This window comes from Heptranchias perlo, chromosome 1, assembly GCF_035084215.1.
Source record: "Heptranchias perlo isolate sHepPer1 chromosome 1, sHepPer1.hap1, whole genome shotgun sequence".
Taxonomy (NCBI): domain Eukaryota; kingdom Metazoa; phylum Chordata; class Chondrichthyes; order Hexanchiformes; family Hexanchidae; genus Heptranchias; species Heptranchias perlo.
The window spans coordinates 76,575,052-76,595,536 of record NC_090325.1 but is presented as its reverse complement, the minus strand read 5'-3'; the positions used below and the strand labels follow the sequence as shown (position 1 = coordinate 76,595,536).

The following is a 20,485-nucleotide window of genomic DNA, read 5'->3' as shown; positions in this document are numbered from 1 at the left end:
ATTGAAATTAATGGTTAAAGCCATCATGTCCTCTTTGCAATAAGAGGCAGAAGTGGGAATCCTAAAACCAGGAAAAACAAATATAAAAATAAATAAATAAAATTGACAAAAAAAAGCTGAATAAATGCTAATTATTAAAATTCTAATGATTAAACTAGTAAACTGTGCTGCAACAGAACTGCTGGCCTTGCTGATTGTATCACACAAATGTTTAGTAAGGATTAAATAAATTAGCTTCCTAGTGACTCATTGCATAAATTCATTGCCTGTGTGGTGCTGAGTTATATTAGCAAAATCCTAATCTCAGCCAGGCAGTAGGGGTACTATCATTGGCCTCAGTGCCCTGGGCTTGGAACGAGAAAGTAATATAAGCCAGGATTCCCACTCCTGATCAACAATGAGAAACTTGTGATGGAAAATGCATGTATGGGCGTGGAGTCAGGATCAGCTTGAGTTGTAATATAACCAATGGCCAAACTTTGAACAACAACTCCCATTTATAAAGCTCCTTTAACATCGGAAAATGTCCCAAGGCAATTCACAGGAGCGATTATCAAACAAAATTTGACACTGAGCCAGATAAAGAGGTATTAGGAAAGGTGACCAAAAGTTTGGTCAAAGAGGTAGGTTTTAAGGAGCAACTTAAAGGAGGAGAGAGAGGTAGAGAGGCGGAGAGGTTCAAGGAGGGAATTCCAGAGCTAGGTTCACACATGAAGAATGGTCACATAAGAAAAGTACCAGATGGTTGTTATTGTCAGTGGAACCACACCTCAACACAATTTAGTGCTTTCCGGATGAGGGATTAAGAACAGTGAAAAAAAATTAAATAAAAACATTAGCACAAAGACTTGCTTCTCTGTATACTCATCATATCTACTCCACCTTTGCCCTTTTGATGTATTGTGCTCTGCTTACCATGAATCCCTTTAAGGTTCTGTAAAAAGGGTCAAGTAGCAGGCTTGCTGTGGAGCAAACCTGTGCAGTTCTGTCCCAACCATCTGAGCAGTGAACCAGTACACTGGCTGCCTCCTCGGCAACTGCCTGAAACAACAATATGTTACATCATATTTATATCCAGGAAGCCCAAAACCTATACATCATATTATAAAATTCATCCACTTGGTTATTTACCTGTATATGCTATAAGGCAGCCAGACACCCCTACAGCCGCCATACGTAAATGACAGCAAGGTGAGGCTTGTGTACCCACCTGATTTCCCTGCATTCCACTGCTAATGCCACCAATCCTAGGGATTGCCAGGAGTAGTAGGCCATGGGGCAGTGACGGAAGGCCCTCTGAAGCCCCTTTTGGAGGGAGACAATCATGATAACAGGAAGTAAGGTTTTTGGACAGGAAGCCCTACACAAGACATTTATTAAAATATAGATATGTACTTAGATTTTCACTTTTCATCAGGAAGGGATTCACAGTGGGTGTTTGCCACTCTAATACAGTGGTATATGAAGTGCCAACTAAAGTGTGTTACGACAAAAATAGAAATTTAATCTTATTGTGTGTGTGTGTGTGTGTGTGTGTGTGTATGTGTGTGTGTGTATATGTGTGTGTGTATATGTGTGTGCGTATGTGTGTGTGCCGCACGCACGGCGCGTGTGTGCAGGTGTGTATATATTTTACAAAAGCTGTGGTAATGCAAGTGTAAAAGGGATGCTTTTCCTTCCCCAAGGCTAAAATGGAGGACCAAAGATGGTTCATCCACAAAAACAAATTTTTGTCAAAGATTGATTAAGATAAGGACTTTGAATTTGAGGTAATTAACCTTTGAGCCACTATAACAAGAGGGATAAACCCAGCAATTACGGGCCAGTCTAATGTTAAGTGATGGGGAAACTTTTAGAGACAATAATCCAGGACAAAATTAATTGGCACTTGGAAAAGTATGGATTGATAAATGAAAGTCAGCACGGATTTGTTCAAGGAAAATCATGTTTGACTAACTTGATTGAGTTCTTTGATGAAGTAACGGAGAGGGTTGATGAGGGTAGTTCGATTTAATGACTTTCAAAAAGCATTTGATAAAGTACTACATAATAGACAAGTTAGCAAAATTAAAGCCCATGGGATTAAAGGGACAGTGGCAGCGTGGATACAAAATTGGCTAAGGGACAGAAAGCAGAAAGTAGTGGTGAACGGTTGTTTTTCAGACAGGAAGGAAGTATACAGTAGTGCTGCCCCAGCGGTCGTTATTAGCACCTTTTTGATATATATTACATAGAATTACATAGAATGTACAGCACAGAAATAGGCCATTCGGCTCAACAGGTCTACGTAGGTGTTTATGCTCCACACGCGCCAACTCCCTCCCTAATTCATCTAACCCTATCAGCATAACCTTCTATTCCTTTCTCCCTCATGTGTTTACCTAGCTTCCCCTTCAATGCAATAATGCTAGTCACCTCAATTACTCCTTGTGATAGTGAGTTCCACATTCGAACCACTCTCTGGGTAAAGAAGTTTCTCCTGAATTCCCTATTGGATTTATTAGTGACTATCTTATATTTATAGCTCCTAGTTCTGGTCTCCCCCGCATGTGGAAACATCTTCTCTACATCTACCCATTCAAACCCTTTCATAATCTAAAAGGCATCTATTAGGTCACCCCTCAGTCTTTTCTTTTCTAGAGGAAAGAGCCCCAGATTACTCAATCTTTTCTGACAGGTATAACCTCTCAGTTCTGGTATCATTATAGTAAATCTTTTTTGCACCTTCTCCAGTGCCTCTATATTCTTTTTATAATATGGAGACCAGAACTGTTCACAGTACTCCAAGTGTGGTCTAATGACCTGGACTTGGGTATACAAGGTATAATTTCCAAGGTTGCAGATAACACAAAATTCAGAAATGTTGTAAACAATGTGGAGGATAGTAACAGACTTCAGGAGGACATAAACAGAGTGGTGAAATGGGTAGACACATGGCAGATGAAATTTAATGCAGAGAAGTGTGAAGTGATACATTTTGGTAGGAATATAAACTAAATGGGACAATTTTAAAGGAAGTGCAGGAACAGAGAGACCTGGGGATGTATGTGCTCAAATCTTTGAAGATGGCAAGTCAAGTTGAGAAGACTGTTAAAAAGGTATATGGGATCCTTGGTTTTATTAACAGAGGCATAGAGTACAAAAGCAAGGATTTTATGCTAAACCTTTATAAAAAACTGATTAGGCCTCAGCTGGAGTATTGTGTTCAATTCTGGGCACTGCACTTTAGGAAGGATATCAAGGCTTTAGATAGGGTGCAGAAGAGATTTACTAGAATGGTACCAGGGATGAGGGGCTTCAGTCATGTGGAGAGACTGGAGAACATGGGGTTGTCCTCCTTGGAGCAGAGAAGGTTAAGAGGAGGTTTGATAGAGGTGTTCAAAATCATGAACTATTTTGATACAGTAAATAAGGAGAAACTATTTCCAGTGGCAGAAGGATCGATAGCCAGAGGACACAGATTTAAAGTGATTGGCAAAAAAACTAGAGGCGACATGAGGAATCATTTTTTTTTTTACACAGCAAGTTATGATAATCTGGGATGCACTGCCTGAAAGGGTGGAGGAAGCTGATTTAATAATAATTTTCAAAAGGTAATTGGATAAATACTTGAAGGGAAAAAAAATTACAGGGCCATGGGGAAAGAGCAGGGGGGTGGGACTAACTGGATAGCTCTTTCAAAGAGCCGGCAAAGGCGCGATGGGCTGAATGGCCTGTACCATACCAGAATGGCCCCTTTCTGTGCTGTATCATACTATGAAACAATGAAACAAAGTTAATTAACTTACATTTTATTAACACCATGCCCATTTAAACAATCATCTCGTGTATCATTGTATTTAAAGGCTTCATGGACTTGCTGTATCTGCAAGGTTGGAGGCAGCTGAATTCACGGCCAATATGTGATCTTCATTATTTTTATTTTAATCTTAAAGAAATATGAAGAGAGTTTGCACTATTGCCACATGTTCAATAGCACTGTTCCTTTGATCTGTGCTCCTGAGATCAAAGGAAAAGTCAATGTTCCAGCAGGTATGTGGTTCATTTCTCAACTTCAGCATATCATAATAAAGAACCCCATATTAGAAGATGGTGTTATCTTCATAAATGGTGTTTCGCACCTTAAGAAACCTAAAGGCATTGCTGGAGCAGAGTTTATTGGATTGTTTGTGCCACTAAAACTGCTGAAGACTTTGCGCTGAAGAAAACTTGAGCGTACTAAGGGCATCTTAAAATGACTTTTCTATATTTATGTATGACCATTGCCTTGAGCTTTTAGCATAATTTTGTTCTTAAACTTCTGGATATTATTTAATGTGTAAATAAAACTGCAGTGATTTTAGTCTGTAGCATTCTAGTCCTTAGTGAGATATTTTCATATTTGACAGTCCCATTGTTATGATTGATGATACAGGCAAAGTAAGGAGAAGAAAAACCAAAGTGCAAAAACAATTGTAAATAGTGGCACTAAAGCAACTTTAGATTAATTAACTTACTTTTGCAATAAATATACCCGCATCCATAATGGCTTTAATGTGCTTCAACCAGCCTGAATTCTCCAAACCCCACAGGAAGTCACCCATAGAAGGTGATCGAAGCTCACAGACTGAAAAAAAGATCTCAGAAATGTTATATAAATATTACCTTCAGAGCAGTGCATGACCTGCACACCAGTAAATTCTATAGAGCCTATGAAATGATTCCAAATAAAAATATATTATGTATCACATGCAACTATCAGGTATTGACAACAGTAATAGCAACTACATTGGTCTAGGACAAAAGAAATACTTTTCACTCCCGCCTCGATTCCTGAACGGTGAGCGCAGCCCTTGATTATCCGAGCGATGACCGATCTGGCATGAATTGTCTTTCTCATCCTCCAGGAATCATTTGGTTTCAGAGGTCTGGAACTCGGCAAGTGTTCGACCATTACTCCTTGGCTACTCTTACTATGTTTAGCATGCCAACCAAGGCAAGGTCCCGGAGTGTGGCACTTGGAGCTAATAGTGAGAGCTGAGTGAGTCGTCAGGACCAACTGCTGGTAAAGCCACCCATCTGGGTGCGGTTGTTTGCCATGCAGAGGTGCTGCCTATAAGGGTCACCACATACATCCCGCCCTTCATTATGAGTATCAGCAACATATAAAATACTAGTTGACCTATCCATGTGCAACACCACAGGAAAAGACCAGGTGCAGTCTTGAGCTGGCAGCCATTTTAACTTAACAGTACGGAGCCAAAGGCAATGGGTTGCAGGCAACACTGCAGCTGGCAGGCATTGTAATTTTGAAGCAAGGCATGTAGGCAGGCTGATAATGGAAAATTAGCAACACAATAGGGCCACGTAGAACCATCTATAATACATACCAAGAAATCAAAAGTATAGTGGTTCCGAAGCTCGAGTTGGACACTTCAGAGTAGAGCCGGGGGCAGCCAACAAACATCGTAGGCTGCGGCCACAGCTGGGAGAGGAGCTAGGCTGGAGGTAAAAGGCAGAGAGGAATGGGAGAGGGATGCAAATATTGATTTATCTATAATACATATATTAAAATTTTATTAAATGGAATTTCACCTGAATTTTTCAGAGGCAGAGAGGTTGAGCTGTTCAGGTGTTGGTAGCTGGGGATGCTCTGCAGCTCCATCTGGTAGTACAGTTCTACTTGATGGTGCTGCAGGTTGGAGGGGCAGTACATCGCTATCTGATAGTACAGCTGAACCTGCAAGCCTGACAGGCACCCAATTCATTGATCAGATTGAAGTGGGAAATACTATTAAACCACTACCTTCAGGAATCGAGGCAGGAGCGAAAAGTTTTTAAAACGGTACAGAACATAAAATGTCTTTAGGAACATGGAATGTTCGGATTCTACGTCAAACTGGAGCTCTGGCAATATTGATTAACGAAGTAAAGAGATACCAATGGGAAATAGTAGGTTTATGTGAGACAAGATGCAAGGGTAGAAAAGGGTAGAAGTGAGTTTCACTATGATGGACACAGGCTTTTAGTGTCTGGAACGGTAGATGGTATGTATCACAAGTATATAGCATTAGTGTTAAAACCAGCTGCAAGTCAAGAACTCATGTCTTTCAATCCCATATCCCCTCGTATGTTAAAGGCTAGATTCAGGACTAAAGTCGGAGCAGTCACAATTGTGTAGGTCAATGCACCAACAAGAGCAGTGTCTGATGAAGGGATAGATGATTTCTATAAAGACCTCCAAACATTAAGAAGCAGCTCCTGGACAAGACATGTTGCTGATAATGGGAGCCTTCAATGCAAAAGTGGGATCTAACTGGAATGTTTCGAGTGGAGCTGTAGGAAGTTTGCATTTGGTGAGGAAAACGAAAGAGGAGAACGGTTACTTTCCTTCTGCGCAAGTAACAATCTGATGGCGGCAAACACATTTTTCTATCAAAGGAAACACGAAAAAAGTTGGCTTGTTTATCACCTGATGGGCAGTCAAGAAATATGATTGATTCCATCATTGCAAATAGAAGATGGAAATCCAGCATTCTGGCCTCCAGATCCTCAGCAGTCAATGTCAGCTCTGACCATAACTTAGCTTTGGCATCGGTCAGGTTGAGAATGACAGCTGCTGGAAAAACATTTAAAACAAATATCTGGAATCTGGACAAGTTGAAAGAACATGACATCAGAAACAATTACAAAAGATGTTTTATAGAGAAACACTGTACCTGCAATAACCGAAGAATTGAATGTAAAAGAGATGCGGAACACTATCAAAAATGGAATATTAAGAACTGCAGAACAAGTATGGGGTCTCAAAAACAACACTAAGAAATATAATTGGATAATGGAAGAAGTCCTGGAGTTGAGTGAAAAACAAAGAAAACTTAAGGTGAGCATAAAAGCAGATCCCAATAGGAGGACCGAATACAACAGGTTAACCTGAGAAATAAAGCTAAAAACCAAGATGTTGAGTACAAAGAAGCAGAAGATTACGCCAAAAGAAACGAATCGCAGGGGCTGTATCGGAAGTTAAGAGAACTAAGTGAATTTTACAAACTTAAAATGGTTACAGTGAAAAACCAAAATGGTTAGATAATTGAGGACGGACAGGCAAGGAGCAAGCGCTGGAAAGAATATTATAAATATCTATACAATATACAGAGCGCAGCAGATAAAGCAGTTCTGGAGAAACTGGCCTATGCAAATCGAGGGGAGTTGATGCTGGATTTCTTGGAAGATAAAGTAGAGATGTCTATTGATACTTTGAAAAAGAACAAGGTTCCTGGTATCGATAATATAGCTGAAGAGTTGTTGCAGGCGGGTGAGGAACATACTGTGAAAGTGATGCAAAGGTTGTTCATAAAATTCATGAAAGAAAGCAAGTACCTGAAGACTGGGGAAAGGCAATAATAATACCAATCTTCAAAAAAGGAGACAAAAGCGAATGCTGCAATTACAGAGGAATCAGCTTACTGAATATACCCAGAAAAGTTTTCACTAAGATACTGGAGAGGAGAATGAAAAGATACACAGAAGTGGAACTGGATGAAGAACAATCTGGCTTTAGACCAGGACAAAGTACAATAGGTCAACTGTTTGTGGTAAGACAGATTCGGAGAAATTTATAGAATGCAACATCCATTGTTACAACAACTTCATAAATTTTAACTGGCCTATGATATGGCATGTCCTGAGGATGTATGGTATTCCTGAGAAACTTGTTAGACTGATAGAAAACATCTATAACAAGTCCCTGAGCACTGTTAGATAGAAAACTAATGGAATGGTTTAGATCAACATTTGAGGTGAGATAAGGATGCACACTGTTGCCTGATTTATTTAATCTAGTATTGGAAGCAGTAATGAATCTTGCACTAAAAGATGATGTGGCAAGATTTAAAACAATCTCATATTTGCTGATGACATTCACCTTATAGCAACATCTAAAACAGATTTGCAGAAACTGATAAAGTGTACGTGCAGAGTAGAGAATTTGGAATACACAGTAACAAAAAGAAGATAAAGATCATGTAATTTGGGAAGCATCAGGGAGATGTACATACTGCAGTTGAACAGATAGAAAAGTTTGTATACCTTGGCGGGTATGTGTCAGAGAATGGGAGTCGTGAAAAAGACATCAAAAAAAGGAATGGACTTGCTTCTGCTGCATTTGGAAGATTAAGCAGGGTATGGAAGGCTAAAGATATTTTGGTAAAAACAAAGGTAAGAGTTTATGAAGCGATGATTATTCTATTATTAAGCAGATCTGAGTGTTGGAACATGAGAAAAGTTGAAGAGCAAAAGATACTAACAGCAGAGATGAGCTGATTGAGAAGAATACTTGGAGTATCCAGGATGCAAAGAATCAAGAATGATATAATAAGAACTTGGCTTGGACAAGAAACAACACTTATACGGAAGTTCCAAGAAAGATGACTGTGATAGAGGGGGAAGAGAAGGGGAGGAATGGAGGGGGAAGAGAAGGGGAGGAATGGAGGGGGAGTGAAGGGGAGGATGGAGGGGGAGTGAAGGGGAGGATGGAGGGGGAGTGAAGGGGAGGATGGAGGGGGAGTGAAGGGGAGGATGGAGGGGGAGTGAAGGGGAGGATGGAGGGGGAGTGTAGGGGAGGATGGACGGGGAGTGTAGGGGAGGATGGACGGGGAGTGTAGGGGAGGATGGACGGGGAGTGAAGGGGAGGATGGACGGGGAGTGAAGGGGAGGATGGACGGGGAGTGAAGGGGAGGATGGACGGGGAGTGAAGGGGAGGATGGACGGGGAGTGTAGGGGAGGATGGACGGGGAGTGTAGGGGAGGATGGACGGGGAGTGAAGGGGAGGATGGACGGGGAGTGAAGGGGAGGATGGACGGGGAGTGTAGGGGAGGATGGACGGGGAGTGTAGGGGAGGATGGACGGGGAGTGTAGGGGAGGATGGACAGGGAGTGAAGGGGAGGATGGACGGGGAGTGAAGGGGAGGATGGACGGGGAGTGAAGGGGAGGATGGACGGGGAGTGAAGGGGAGGATTGGAGGTGGAGAGAAGGGGAGGATTGGAGGTGGAGAGAAGGGGAGGATTGGAGGTGGAGAGAAGGGGAGGAATGGAGGTGGAGAGAAGGGGAGGAATGGAGGTGGAGAGAAGGGGAGGAATGGAGGTGGAGAGTAGGGGATGAGAGAAGGGAAGCTTGGCGAGGGAGAGAAGGGGAGATTTGAGGATGAGGAAAGAGGAGGGGAGAGGGGAGATTAAAGGAGGGGAAGAGGAAGGAGGGGGTGAGAAATGAAGGAAGGGGAGGGAGAGGAAGGAGAAGGGAGAGAACAGATGGAGAAATTTAGAGGAGGGATGGGGAGATGAGTAGGAAGATAGGGAAAGGAGGATGGGGGTTGGCTTGAATCAGCTTTGATGCTCGGAGGTGGGGAAGAAAAGAAAGATTTGTTCAGCTGAGGGGCTTCAAGCAAGGAAGCGAACCGAACATTATTGCAAGGGGGTACCTCTGACTCGATTGAGAATGGGAGGTTGCTTAGCAGATCCATGTAATATGAAAGTTACAAAAGTGTATATTCCGACTCAATAGCAACAATCCCGTAAAAGATCCATTAAATACGCTGTGAATACATTGGCCTTTTATATGTAAGAGACTAGAACTATATAACATTACAATTCCTGGTACCTAACCGGAATAAATATTTAAAAATCCACTGTTAAAGCACAAAGTCTGTTTGAATAAACTTCACTGGTTATTCAATGCACAGTTTGTATCCAGTGAATATTTCATTAAAGACTTTTCTATCTTACAGCCATGTTTCTCTTAGCACCTAATGTTAAGCAACAATATTAGACATGATATGGGTCAGAAAGAAGGAAAACTCTCAATGGGAAAAGATTGTCTCTGTGCACCTGGTGTAGCAAAACCATAAATGCATTCTTTCTAAACACATTTATGACTTCACTACACCTAACACAGAGAAAATCTTTGCCCAATGTGTCTCAATCCGAGATCTATTTCCTTGACATGGCATTTCCCTTCCTGCATAATGTTTCCATGTAGCTTCAAGAGAAATTGTCAAATATAAATTAAATGTCAAATTCTACACAAGTTTAAGGCTGTAGACGTACTGCACTAGGAATTGAATTTAGAATGTCAAACCAAATTTCACTTCAGACTATTAACAGTCACATTGGAGGGGTATTTACATCTACCGTTGTAGTTGGAAGAAAACCAGGTCCCAGAGATAATTTATAAAGACATCCAGTTACCTGTGATTATTTTACTGAAAACTATTTTTGCATAGCAATGTTAACCCAAACATTATAACAAGTGATCTCATTTAGAATCTGTAGATTGCTAAACAATTCCAATTAATATGCAAAACTGATAAAAAATATTTTTATACTTTTATTTGAGTAAAACTGAATATTTTACTTGAATATCCCAATAATATTGCACTGTTTATATTGAAACCTAAGAGGAAGAGAAACAACAAACAAAATGATGATAGCCATTTTTTGTTTTCCATGTCAGTATCAAGCACTAGTGCACAAGATGGAACATAAAGTCAAACCCTCACCAACTCTGCCTTAAAATATGCAAGAGCATTCCCTACTGCAGTAGTATCAATTATTCATTATGCCTACAAACCATCCTTGTGACATCTTTGAATAAGATTCCCAAATTTCTAGATATTGAGGTTTTGAGCCCATTAGAAATTGGGTTGAGGCTGCCCAATCTCAATTAATTCAGAATGTTTCATTGGCAGAGCTTTGTTGAGTTTCTAGTTTCAAATCCAGCTCCCAATGTCAAAGAGTCCACTGCACCTTTCACTTTCCTAGTCCTCATATTTAATACATCATCTAATACCTCAATGCAAGGAGTATAGGAAATAAGGCAGATGAGCTGAGGGCATACATGGCAGTATGATATCTTAACTATTACAGAAACATGGCAGCTCAACGTCCCAGGTTACAGGGTTTTCAGGCGCAATAGAGAGGGGGATAAAAAAGGAGGGGGTGGCAATTTTGGTTAAGGAAATAATTACAGTTGTGAGGAGGGAAGATATTTTAGAAGGAGCATCAAATGAGGCCTTATGGGTTGAGCTAAAGAACAAAAAAGGGGCAGTCACACTACTGGGAGTGTACTATCGACCCCCAAACAGTCAGAGGGAGATAGAGGAGCAAATATGAAGGCAAATTTCTGATAAGTGCAAAAACAATAGGGCAGTAATAGTAAGGGATTTCAATTACCCTAATATTAACTGGGATACAAACAGTGTGAATGGTATAGAGGGCACAGAATTCTTAAATTGCATACAGGAGAATTTTTTTAGCCAGTATGTAACAAGCTCAATGAGAGGGGGGTGCAGTTCTGGATTTAGTTCTAGGAAATGAAGAAGGGCAGGTGGAAGAAGTAGCAGTGGGAGAGCATTTTGGCAGTAGTGATCATAATACAGTTAGTTTTAGCATAGTTATGGAAAAGGACAAAGACAGAGCAGGAGTTAAAGTTTTCAATTGGGGAAAGGCCAATTTTAGTAAACTGAGAAGCGATTTAGCAGAAGTAAACTGGAAACAGCTACTTGAAGGTAAATCAGAGCAGTGGGAGACATTCAAAGGGGTGATTCAAGGGGTTCAGGGTCAACATGTTCCCACAAAGAAAACGGGAGGGGCTGCCAAATCTAGAGCCCCCTGGATGTCAAGAAGCATTCAGGGTAAGATAAGGCAGAAAAAAAAAGCCTATGATTGACACTGGGAACTCAATACCACAGGAAGCTTAGAGGAGTACACAAATTGCAGTGGTGAAGTTGAAAAGGAAATTAGGAAAACAAAGAGAGGGCATGAAAAAATATTAGCAGGTAAAATCAAAGAAAACCTAAAGATGTTTTATAAATACATTAAGAGCAAGAGGATAACTAAGGAAAGAGTAGGGCCTATTATAGACCAAAAAGGTAAACTATGTGTGGAGGCAGAAGATGTGGGTATGGTTCCAAATGAATACTTTGCATCTGTCTTCACAAAGGAGGGGGATGGTACAGGGATTGTAGTTAAGGAGGAGGAGTGTGAAATAATGGATGGGATAAACATAGTGAGAGAGGATGTATTAAGGGGATTAGCATCTTTGGAAGTGGATAAATCACCAGGGCCGGATGAAATGTATCCCAGGCTGTTAAAAGAAACCAGGGAGAAAATAGCGAAGGCTTTAACAATCATTTTCCGAACTTCACTGGATACAGGCGTAGTGCCGGAGGATTGGAGGACTGCTAACGTTGTACCGTTGTTTAAAAAGGGAGCAAAGGATAGGCCGAGTAATTACAGGCCAGTCAGCCTAACCTTGGTGGTGGGCAAATTAATGGAATCAATTCTGAGGGACAGGATAAATTATCACTTAGAAAGGCACGGACTAATCAAGGACAGTCAGCATGTATTTGTTAAGGGGAGGTCGTGTCTGACTAACTTGATTGAATTTTTCGAGGAGGTGACAAGGAGGATTGATGAGGGTAGTGCAATTGATGTAGTCTACATGGATTTTAGCAACGCTTTTGACAAGGTCCCACATGGCAGATTGGTCAAAAAAGTAAAGGCCCATGGGATCCAAGGGAATGTGGCAAATTGGATCCAAAATTGGCTCAGTGGCAGGAAGCAAAGGGTAATGGTCGACGGGTGTTTTTGCGACTGGTAGGCTGTTTCCAGTGGGGTGCCGCAGGGCTCGGTACTACGTCCTTTGCTTTTTGTGGAATATATTAACGATTTGGACTTAAACGTAGAGGGCATGATTAAGAAATTTTCGGATGACGCAAAGACAGGCCGTGTGGTTGTTGGTGTGGGGGAAAGCTGCAGGCTGCACGAAGATATCAATGGACTGTTCAGATGAGCAGAAAAGTGGCAAATGGAGTTTAATCCGGACAAGTGTGAGGTAATGCATTTGGGGAGATGTAGAAGAAGTGAGGGACCTTGGAGTGCATGTCCACAGATCCCTGAAGGTAGCACGACAGGTGGATAAGGTGCTTAAGAAGGAATATGGAACGCTTTCCTTTATTAGCCGAGGCATAGAATTTAAAAGCACGGATGTTATGCTGCAACTGTATAAAACACTGGTTAGGCCACAGCTTGAGTACTGCGCACAGTTCTGGTCACCACATTACAGGAAGGATGTAATTGCACTAGAGAGGGTGCAGAGGAGTTTTACGAGGATGTTGCTAGGACTGGAGAATTTTAGCTATGATGACAGATTGGATAGGCTGGGGTTGTTTTCCTTGAAAGAGGAGGCTGAGGGGTGATTTGATTGAGGTGTACAAAATTATGAGGGGCCTAGATAGAGTGGATAGGAAGGACCCATTTCCCTTAGTGGAGTGGTCAATAACAAGGGGGCATAGATTTAAAGTGATTAGTAGAAGGATTAGAGGGGAAATGAGGAAAAAAAATTTCACCCAGAGGGTGGTGGGGGTCAGGAACTCACTGCCTGAGAAGGTGGTAGAGGCAGAAACCCTCAACTCATTTAAATACCTGGATGTGCACCTGAAGAGCCGTGACCTGCAGGGCTACAGACAAAATGTGGGAAAATGGGATTAGGCTGGGTGGCTCGTTTCTCAGCCAGCGGGATATGATGGGCCAAATGGCCTCCTTCTGTGCCCTAAACTATCTATGATTCTATGATTCAAAATATGGCAGCTCCAAGACTGTAACATTGCAGCTACAGTGTAATATATATAAATAAAACAATATTTTGTGAACACTCCAATATAGCAAAAAAATATTGGAGACATTCAGAGGCAGTTTGCAAGAAATCTTTTTTTCCCCACCGCTGTTCACAGACAGTGTGAGGGGTCAGGATATTTTTGCTGATTTTACTTTTTATGACCCTCAACTGGCTATGAACAACTGGCTAGCAGACCTGCATTTCACTGAAACGAACCCAGACAGCCACATTTATTACACTATGAAACTGAAAATAGGCAAGCCAGTTGAAGGGCATCTCCTGTAATCAGTTTACCTCTCTTCACATCCTAGGCAGAGTCCATCACAGCCTTTCAACCACCTTGTCGTAAGGACTTCTTTGCTTCCATCCACCAGTGTGACTGTTCCAGAACTTAGGGCCTAGGTCGCTGAAGGCTCGGCCGCCAATGGTGGAGCGATTAAAATCAGGGATGCGCAGGGGGCCAGAATTGGAGGAGCGCAGAGATCTCAACTGGTTGACTAGAAGAGGTTACACAGATATGATGGGGCGAGGCCATGGTGGGGTTTGAAAACAAGGATGAGAATTTTAAAATCGAGGCGTAGCCGGACCGGGAGCCAATGTCGGTCAGTGAGCACAGGGTTGATGAGTGAGTATGATGATCTGGTTCTAGCCAATGTCAATGACAAGATATGCACCATGCTCCATCAAACAGGATGACTAAGCAACCTGCCCCAACCCTTTGTTAATGCTGCTCACACCAGAAGAAGGGTGATGTATGCCAATGTCGTACACTAACTCACTTATCCCCACTTTTGGGATGACAACTTTCTTCTTTCTGGCATCTCCCATAGATTGCTTACAGTCAAGCTGAGGAATTCATCAAGTAGGAAAATCGCTGGGTACAAATTTGCATTCCACCATAAATGCACTAATTTATCAACAGGTTGTGCCAAAGGGCTGTCTTTGATGTTATAACATTTTATCTTTTAACCTTCTGAACCCTAATATTATTAGACTCTATCAGAGGCTGTAGACTAGGACAGCACTAGCTTCAGAATCCATCCCCCCAGTTTTCTCGCTCAATGGAAAGGAATATGAGGTGTGGTGTATAATGGGCAGTCGATCCGCCACCACCTATTTTACACCCCGCCACCAAAGCTGAAAGTTCTGCCCACTGACCTATTGGGGTAGCGTTCCACAAGTGCCATCCACCTCGCCCAAAAGACTATTCTTCATGCGTGAGCCTAGACAGTGACTGGCTGCAGGCTATTTTACCAGAGGGAGTATCATAGCCAAGTCCAACATTGCCCTTAACCTGATATCCATACACGTACATTTTCTAGTAGGGGTCTGTGATCAGGAACTGGAATCTTGGCTGATTTCTTCCCCTCCATAGCCCAGGGTGTTGGGGCCAAGTTTCCTTTCGAACTATCGTCTTGGCCAAGATCAGCTATATCAGCACAGACCAAGGATCAAACTTGGGACCTTCCTGAGTGCTGCATTTACCCATTAAGCCATCAAGAAAAGGATTAAAAATTTAAAATCAAGAAACAAAATGTCAACATTGGCTAAAGATTTTGTCTCAACAGAATTTTTAATGTAAGTATGCATTTATCCCCACAACAAATATTTACCTTCCAGCAGTTTTTGCAGACTGTTTCTCATCACGTGGATGTTTTCTATCCCTATGAAATGAAACTTGATGTTTGAATAGTTGTCTTCATTTTCATATCCTTTTCCTGCTGCTCGGTTTGCCATTGCATTTAACTGGGAAAAAAATACAAGTGAGGAGTTTAAAATAGCCTCAAGTCAAATCACTGCTGAACTGCATTTTGTACTTTTTATTTCTTTCAACAAAAGATAGGGATATCTTATATCACTGTCTTGGTAGCATCATCACTGATTTTTTAGTTTTTTTTCCTGAATTGAGGTCAACAGATCAAATTAAATCACTGTGAGCAACTACAAGCTTCATTAGGTCAAAAAAATTCTGAAAGATGACTGTAATCAGAAAACTTAAGTTTAATTGGGAAATCAGAGCAAGTCAAAAAAGAAGACTGTGGGTTCAATGTGGCAGCAGGTGACGAATTGAAACAATGGCCTCGATTTTAAGTTGAGGCAGGGTTGGTGCATGAGGGGGGCCTGGGCAAACCACAAACTCGCGTGCCCAGGCCCGGAGATTTTGGGGTATAATTCCATCTTGGACGGTAATATTAAAGGGGCATCATCGCATTGGCCGCCTGTTATAGCCCCGCTTGGTAATCAGTTCTATAGAACCTAATATCGGGCGTGGTGTATAGTGGTGGCCGATACAATACCGCCCGTTTTGCCAAGACAAGTTTCTACCCCTTTCTACCCCAGGGCCTCATTTAAATATTCAGGCTTGGACTCTCACCGAACCTGGCAGGAACTGTTGCCTGGCCAGTGGGCGGGAGCAGGAATTCGGGCAGCAGGAGGCCGCTGCCGGGGACGCACGGGAACAGTCCCTGGCAGTCAGGTAATGGTGAGGAGGGGTCCAGAGGTGATCACAATTGGGGCGGGGAGGGGGTGGGGAAGGAGCCCAGAGCAAGAGAGGCTCAAATTTCCTTGTGTGGCCTGGAGGATCACTCCTTCATCTACAGGCATGATCTGCAATTCATACAATTCACTGTATTCTCCGTCAAACAATGCACATCAAATCCCAGTCTTAGTTGTCATTTAAATTCAATTCCTCTCTTTTAGCGCATTTCCATAGTTCAAGCTTGAACTGAGCCATTAAATAAGGTACCCCTCCTGTGGCCTAATTATGGAATGGTTCTGATGATGAACCACGTGGCTCATTCTAGAGGAGGAAACGTGGCTGCAAGGAATCTTTTTAAAAAAACAAACCTTTGGTTACAAAGGATGAAGAAAGATAAAAAGACATGGGTCTTGAAGTTAACCTACTGGATACTAATACACGAATACTTAATGTGTCCATGAAATTCCTCTCCACCATTTTGGCAAAGGAGTAAAAGCTTTTGCTAAAATAATAAAAAAAAGAGAATTTCATAAGAATGCATTCATATGCTAGGATCCCATAGTGTGATTTCAGGGCCATGGTTTTTGTTTTACAATTCTATATAAGAAAGCTGTAAAAGCAAGTTGGCTCTGACAGGCCAATAATTTTGGATAGACAAAAAGAGGACTTAAAATCCACCGTAAAGACCCAAGTGGAATTAAACAGAGAAACAAAAGGCAAAGTGACACAGTGTTGAGAAGAATAGAACAATTAGAGAAACTGTTACAGGTGAAAAAGGGTGTTATCTGTATAATGATAGAAGGGGAGAGCAATGGTGACCCAATGGGGGACATTGGGAGGATTTGGCTGAAAAAGCAATCCGATATCAAAGCGGAGATTATGGGAATAACTCAGGGCAATTACAGCCCATGGCAGCTAGGATCCAGGAAAAATATGATGTCCCTGGATTAAACGGTGCACAGGGCGCCTTGCGAAGCAGATACATGGTCCCTTATAGCCCCCAAGCCTTACAGGAGATGGCCAAACAAATACCGAAATTCGACAGAAAAGAGGATGTAATGAAACATTTTGCTGAGGTAGAACAGACAGCCACTGTCACTGGGATGAACAATGTGGGAAAAGTGAAGCTATTGTTGTGGACGCTAGGCCCAGTGGTCTATGGGGCTTTACCACAAGATTGGAAGCTCAGAAGGGAATCGTGGCAAGAGACACAGGACTCGGTACTGACTGCGATCGGGTTCAACCGAGAGGACCCTAGTGAGGTACTGGGAAAGTGTAGATAGGAACCCAATGAACAACCTAATGTTTATGCCAACTGATTGTTGTAATATTGCCACAGAGTGTACAGCTCGGGCCTAGACAGACAAAACCTGGGGGCAAGACCTGCAGTGGTCCGGTGGTTAAGGACTCTGATTAGCCACAGCCATATTTGCAGGCCGCTCGAGAGTTTTGACCCAGAAGATATCAAGCAAAGCAAAGTCCAGGTTCTTAGAAGAATGGTACTCAAATGGAAAAATAGTAAGACACTGGGTAAGAATCCAGTCAACAGCCTCGTGGAGATAGCATAGAAGAATGAGGGACCAAAGTGGCAGCAAAGAAAGATGGGGTCCAAAATAAAGAAAAACGGAAAGGATTGGGAGGCCAAGACAGCAGGGTTGGAAATGACAGGTTCAGATGCTACAATTATATAAAGAGCAGCGACCCGAGGCCCGAGACCTGAGCGGCGGCGGACCTGAGCGGAACCAGAGGCGAGAGACCGGAGAGCGGGGATATAAAGAGCAGCGACCCGAGGCCCGAGACCTGAGCGGCGGCGGACCTGAGCGGAACCAGAGGCGAGAGACCGGAGAGCGGGGATATAAAGAGCAGCGACCCGAGGCCCGAGACCTGAGCGGCGGCGGACCTGGGCGGAACCAGAGGCGAGAGACCGGAGAGCGGGGATATCAAGAGCAGCGACCCGAGGCCCGAGACCTGAGCGGCGGCGGACCTGGGCAGAACCAGAGGCGAGAGACCGGAGAGCGGGGATATCAAGAGCAGCGACCCGAGGCCCGAGACCTGAGCGGCGGCGGACCTGGGCGGAACCAGAGGCGAGAGACCGGAGAGCGGGGATATCAAGAGCAGCGACCCGAGGCCCGAGACCTGAGCGGCGGCGGACCTGGGCGGAACCAGAGGCGAGAGACCGGAGAGCGGGGATATCAAGAGCAGCGACCCGAGGCCCGAGACCTGAGCGGCGGCGGACCTGGGCGGAACCAGAGGCGAGAGACCGGAGAGCGGGGATATAAAGAGCAGCGACCCGAGGCCCGAGACCTGAGCGGCGGCGGACCTGGGCGGAACCAGAGGCGAGAGACCGGAGAGCGGGGATATCAAGAGCAGCGACCCGAGGCCCGAGACCTGAGCGGCGGCGGACCTGGGCGGAACCAGAGGCGAGAGACCGGAGAGCGGGGATAGAAAGAGCAGCGACCCGAGGCCCGAGACCTGAGCGGCGGCGGACCTGGGCGGAACCAGAGGCGAGAGACCGGAGAGCGGGGATAGAAAGAGCAGCGACCCGAGGCCCGAGACCTGAGCGGCGGCGGACCTGGGCGGATCAAAAACAACAACAACAGAAAACCAAGGAGTGACGTCACAGGACAGCAGGTAAGTGATTGGTTGGTGAGTATTACTGTTTTTTTTTCTCTAAATTAGGGCATTAGTTTAAACTAAGAGCTGGGAAATTAAAAAGGGGGAGGTTAATTGGGGTAATTAAACAGTAAGTCAATTGATAATAAGAGGTATAAAAGGCGAGGCTCGAGAGCGGGAGAAACTCCGAGACCAGAGACCGGAGCAGGAGCGGATCGGATCGGAGGTATAAAAGGCGAGGCCCGAGAGCGGGAGAATCACCGAGACCAGAGACCGGAGCGGGATCGGATCGGAGGTATAAAAGGCGAGGCTTACTCTGAGAGCGAGACTCTGAGACCAGCGGCAGAGTTCGGGGTGACGTCACCAGTCAGAAAGTGACGCGGCACAGGGGAGGCAGCTGATTGGTGAGTAGGTTCAGGTGAGTATTTCTACCATTTTACTGTAAGTAAAGTAATAAGAAAGGGAAGGTCTGCAGGTTTTATAGCAGGTAGTGTTTTTTTTAGTGAACCTAGGTCCCCAGCATAGTTAACATTTTCTAATTTCAACGTAATTTAAAAGGGGTAACTAAGCTAAGGCAAGTCATGGCAGCAGACCTCGCACCCGTGATATGCCCCTCCTGCAAGATGTGGGAAGTCATGGACACTACCAGTGTCCCTGCCGACCATGTGTGCAGGAAGTGTGTCCACCTGCAGCTACTGACCGATCGTATCTCGGAGCTGGAGCTGTGGGTGGATTCACTGTGGGGCATCCGCGATGCAGAGAAACTCGTGGATAGCACGTTTAGCGAGTTGGTCACACCGCAGGTAAAGGGTGTACAGGCAGGAAGTGAATGGGTGACCACCAGGCAGAGTAAGAGGTGCAGGCAGGTAGTGCAGGGGTCCCCTGTGGCCATCCCCCTCTCAAACAGGTATACCGTTTTGGATACTGTTGGGGGAGATGGCTCACCAGGGGAAGGTGACAGCGGCCAGGTTCATGGCACCGTGGCTGGCTCTGCTGCACAGGAGGGCAGGAAAAAGAGTGGCAGAGCTATAGTGATAGGGGACTCGATTGTAAGGGGAATAGACAGGCGTTTCTGCGGACGCAACCGAGACTCCAGGATGGTATGTTGTCTCCCTGGTGCAAGGGTCAGGGATGTCTCGGAGCGGCTGCAGGACATTCTGGAGGGGGAGGGTGAACAGCCAGTTGTCGTGGTGCATATAGGTACCAACGATATAGGTAAAAAATGGGATGAGGTCCTACAAGCTGAATTTAGGGAGTTAGGAGTTAAACTAAAAAGTAGGACCTCAAAGGTAGTAATCTCAGGATTGCTACCAGTGCCACGGGCTAGTCAGAGTAGGAATGACAGGATAGCTAGGATGAATACGTGGCTTGAGAGATGGTGCAAGAGGGAGGGATTCAAATTCCTGGGCCATTGGAACCGGTTCTGGGGGAGGTGGGACCAGTACAAATTGGACGGTCTGCATCTGGGCAGGACTGGAACCAATGTCCTAGGGGGAGTGTTTGCTAGTGCTGTTGGGGAGGGTTTAAACTAATGTGGCAGGGGGGTGGGAACCGATGCAGGAAGTCAGTGGGAAGTAAATTGGTGACAGAAACAAACGGCAGTAATGCAGAGTGTACAAAACATGACCGGACAGATGGTCTAAGAAAGCAGGGCAAAGACCAAGGGAAGTCTAGATTAAACTGCATTTATTTCAATGCAAGAAGTCTGATGGGCAAGGCAGATGAACTCAGGGCATGGATGGG

The 20,485-nt window shown here is 44.0% G+C and overlaps 1 protein-coding gene across 2 annotated transcripts in view; it reads right to left on the bottom strand.

Moving 5' to 3' along the window:
* The window catches only part of LOC137332283 (myotubularin-related protein 7-like), a 79,509-nt gene that overhangs the window by 31,811 nt on the left and 27,213 nt on the right, over window positions 1-20,485 (bottom strand). For both annotated transcript variants that reach the window (XM_067996109.1, XM_067996030.1), the window contains exons 4-6: window positions 15,264-15,396; window positions 4,497-4,606; window positions 916-1,041 (exon numbers count right to left, since the gene is read on the bottom strand). In XM_067996109.1, the coding sequence (XP_067852210.1) occupies window positions 916-1,041; window positions 4,497-4,606; window positions 15,264-15,396 (369 nt within the window). The remainder of the gene's footprint in view (window positions 1-915; window positions 1,042-4,496; window positions 4,607-15,263; window positions 15,397-20,485) is intronic.